This window comes from Bos grunniens, chromosome 4 (genome assembly GCF_055505025.1).
Source record: "Bos grunniens cultivar Pamir isolate PY7600 chromosome 4, Bosgru_T2T1.0, whole genome shotgun sequence".
Lineage (NCBI taxonomy): Eukaryota > Metazoa > Chordata > Mammalia > Artiodactyla > Bovidae > Bos > Bos grunniens.
The window spans coordinates 12,980,895-12,983,973 of record NC_141168.1 but is presented as its reverse complement, the minus strand read 5'-3'; the positions used below and the strand labels follow the sequence as shown (position 1 = coordinate 12,983,973).

At 44.4% G+C, this 3,079-nt stretch overlaps 1 protein-coding gene across 1 annotated transcript; it reads left to right on the top strand.

Annotated features, from left to right (window-relative positions):
• The first annotated feature begins 1,092 nt into the window (after positions 1–1,092).
• On the top strand, positions 1,093–2,275 carry LOC147373565 (olfactory receptor-like protein OLF3). The gene has a single exon (XM_086398091.1). It carries the CDS (start codon positions 1,340–1,342, stop codon positions 2,273–2,275), a length of 936 nt encoding a protein of 311 aa, XP_086254217.1. The 5' UTR covers positions 1,093–1,339.
• Positions 2,276–3,079: the final 804 nt, after the last annotated feature.

Genomic DNA, 3,079 nt, shown 5'->3' with positions numbered 1-3,079 from the left:
GGGACGACAGAGGATGAGATGGCTGGATGACATCACTGACTCGGTGGATGTGAGTCTGAGTGAACTCCGGGAGTTGGTGATGGACAGGGAGGCCTGGCATGCTGCGATTCATGGGGTCGCAAAGAGTCGGACACAACTGAGCGACTGAACTGAACTGAACTGAATTGAAAATTACTAAGCATTCCAGAGATAATACTCAAGCTCTTGTACTTTCTGAAGTACTAGTACATCAGCAGGATTAGAAAGTTTGAGGATGGTATTGAACAGAGTATGCTATTACTTTCTGGTCATGTTAGGCACAGTAAGAGGGAGCATAGCATTAGGATGAGAAAAGACAGTTTTCTAAGGCATAGGGGACAGTCATGTATTTCAGATGGAGATAAAAGTAAAGAGGGTTAAAGGAAGGAGGTAATCATCAGTCATTTCACTGAGTTAACTTTAATTTTTCCATTACATTTTGTAGTCTCCAAACCACAAAAATCCCTATCCAGAATATATAGAAATAGAATTGGAAAGAATGTGCAACCAGTTTCCCCTTATCGTTTAGTTAATAGACTAGCACATGTGCAACTATCTGAGCTTTTATCTCTAAGGAAGATGGTTAATGCATCTTTGTTTCTTGACAGTCATCCTCTGTTGTTGACCCCACGCACTGTGGTTCTTTCAAGGGAGGAGAAATACAATACAGATTCTTCCCGCTTATTCTCTCAACCAGATAAAAGACAAATAGATGAAGGTTTCTCAAAACTGAGTTTGATTACTCAGGTCTTCGTTTTCCATCTCACTGAACTGGAGATGTAATTTTTGACAATTTTTAGCTCCTAAAAACTATTTTATATTTGCTACCTTCTAACTTATAACCCAAAATTTGTGATTTTAAAAGGGTGGAAATTTAATATCTCATTTTCACAATCAAAGAATCCAGAAGTAAAAAAGTGATAAAACCATTCATCCCTGTTAGGTTCCATTCAATATGGATTTTGAGATCATAAGAAGGGAAAAACTGGTATCTAACAAAGAAGTAAACAAACTCCACAGTTAGGAGTTGGCTTTAAAGAAAAAATCACATTTTACAGTTAACATTTTAACTCAATTATCTAAGCATTTTAATGAAAATCTTCCCACTTAAGGAATGAGAAGAGTTTTCTATTCTCCTTGGATCTGAGCCATATCGTGCATTCTACGGTGGTCGCAAACCCAGAAGGAGACACATGATCTGAAAACGCACACCACTTAATATTGGATGGCTGTTTTGTCTAAATGACCTCATAAGATCCTCTGGCACCTTAAGTATCTAGTCTTTTTCGATTTATAACTTGGGTTTGGACTTCAGAGGCCCATGGGCAGGGAAAACCAGACAGGGATAAGTGAGTTCATTCTTCTGGGGCTGTCCAGCCTCTGGGAGACCCAGGTCTCCCTCTTTGTCCTTTTCCTGGCCATGTATCTGGTGACCGTGCTGGGGAACTTCCTGATAATACTCCTTATCAGACTGGACAGCCGGCTATACACACCCATGTACTTTTTCCTCAGTGTCCTGTCGTTTGTGGACGTCTGTTATACCAACAGCACGGTCCCCCAGATGCTCGTTCACTTCCTGTCAGCCCGGAAGTCCATTCCATTCTACAGCTGTGTGCTCCAGCTGCTTATCTCCTTGGCAATGGGCAGCACAGAGTTCTTCCTGCTGGGGGCCATGGCCTATGACCGCTACGTGGCAGTGTGCCACCCCTTGCACTATACGGTCATCATGCACGGAGAGCTGTGCCTGGGGCTGGCGGCAGGCTGCTTGGCTGCTGGTTTCATGAATTCGCTGATGCAGACAGTCATCACCTTTCAGCTACCTCTGTGCCATAAGGTTGTTAATCACTTTGCCTGTGAGATGTTGGCTATGCTGAAGCTGGCCTGTGTGGACACCTCCTTCAACAAGGTCATGGTGGCTGTCTCAGGATTTCTGGTCATCATGCTTCCCTGTTTTCTTGTTCTTTTCTCCTACGGTCATATAGTCGCTACCATTCTGCGTATTCGCTCTGCCCAGGGACGCCGCAAAGCGTTTGGGACCTGCGCCTCTCACCTCACTGTGGTTTCCATGTGCTTTGGCACAGCCATCTTCACATACTTGAGACCCACGGCTGGCTCCTCCGCAGAACAGGAGAAGAGGGTTGCTTTGTTCTATGCTGTGGTGACCCCAATGCTGAATCCCTTAATCTATAGCTTGAGAAACAAGGAAGTGATGAGCGCCTTTAGAAGAGTGTTGGGGAAGTTTAGTGAAAAAAGGTAACGATTCAAAGAATTTCTCTTTCCAACAGCCCATAAAACGACATTTTAATTAAAAAGAAAATGATGGATGTGCCCTTTCTCCTCAGATTTGCTGATAAGGCAGATCATGGTGAACAAGCTTTTCTAGACTGACTTTCCACATTCATCCACATTTTGACTGTGTGCATCATTCCACCCAGTCCATTCTAAAGGAGATCAGCCCTGGGTGTTTGGAAGGAATGACGCTAAAGCTGAAACTCCAGTACTTTGGCCACCTCATGCGAAGAGCTGACTCATTGGAAAAGACTCTGATGCTGGGAGGGATTGGGGACAGGAGGTAAAGGGAACGACAGAGGATGAGATGGCTGGATGGCATCACCGACTCGAAGGACGTGAGTTTGAGTGAACTCTGGGAGATGGTGACGGACAGGGAGGCCTGGTGTGCTGCGATTCATGGGGTCGCAAACAGTTGGACATGACTGAGTGACTGAACTGAACTGAACTGATCACTACTGCAGTAAACAATCTGCCTGCAGCACAGGAGATGTAGGTTCGATCTCTGGGTCACGACAATACCCTGGAGGAGGAAATGGCAACTCACTCCAGTATCCTTGCCTGGGAAATCCCATGGACAGAGGAGCCTGGAGGGCTATAGTCCATGGGGTCACAAAAGAGTCAACATGATTGAGCAAAACAACAACAACAAAAATTTTTAAAGCCTTTAATTCTCATGCTGCAGTCTTCTGGATAACCTCTCCTCCTAGACTTCATATCCCCCTTTTTACTTTCAAATTCTTCTTGCATGTTCCCTCACAAAATGCAATAT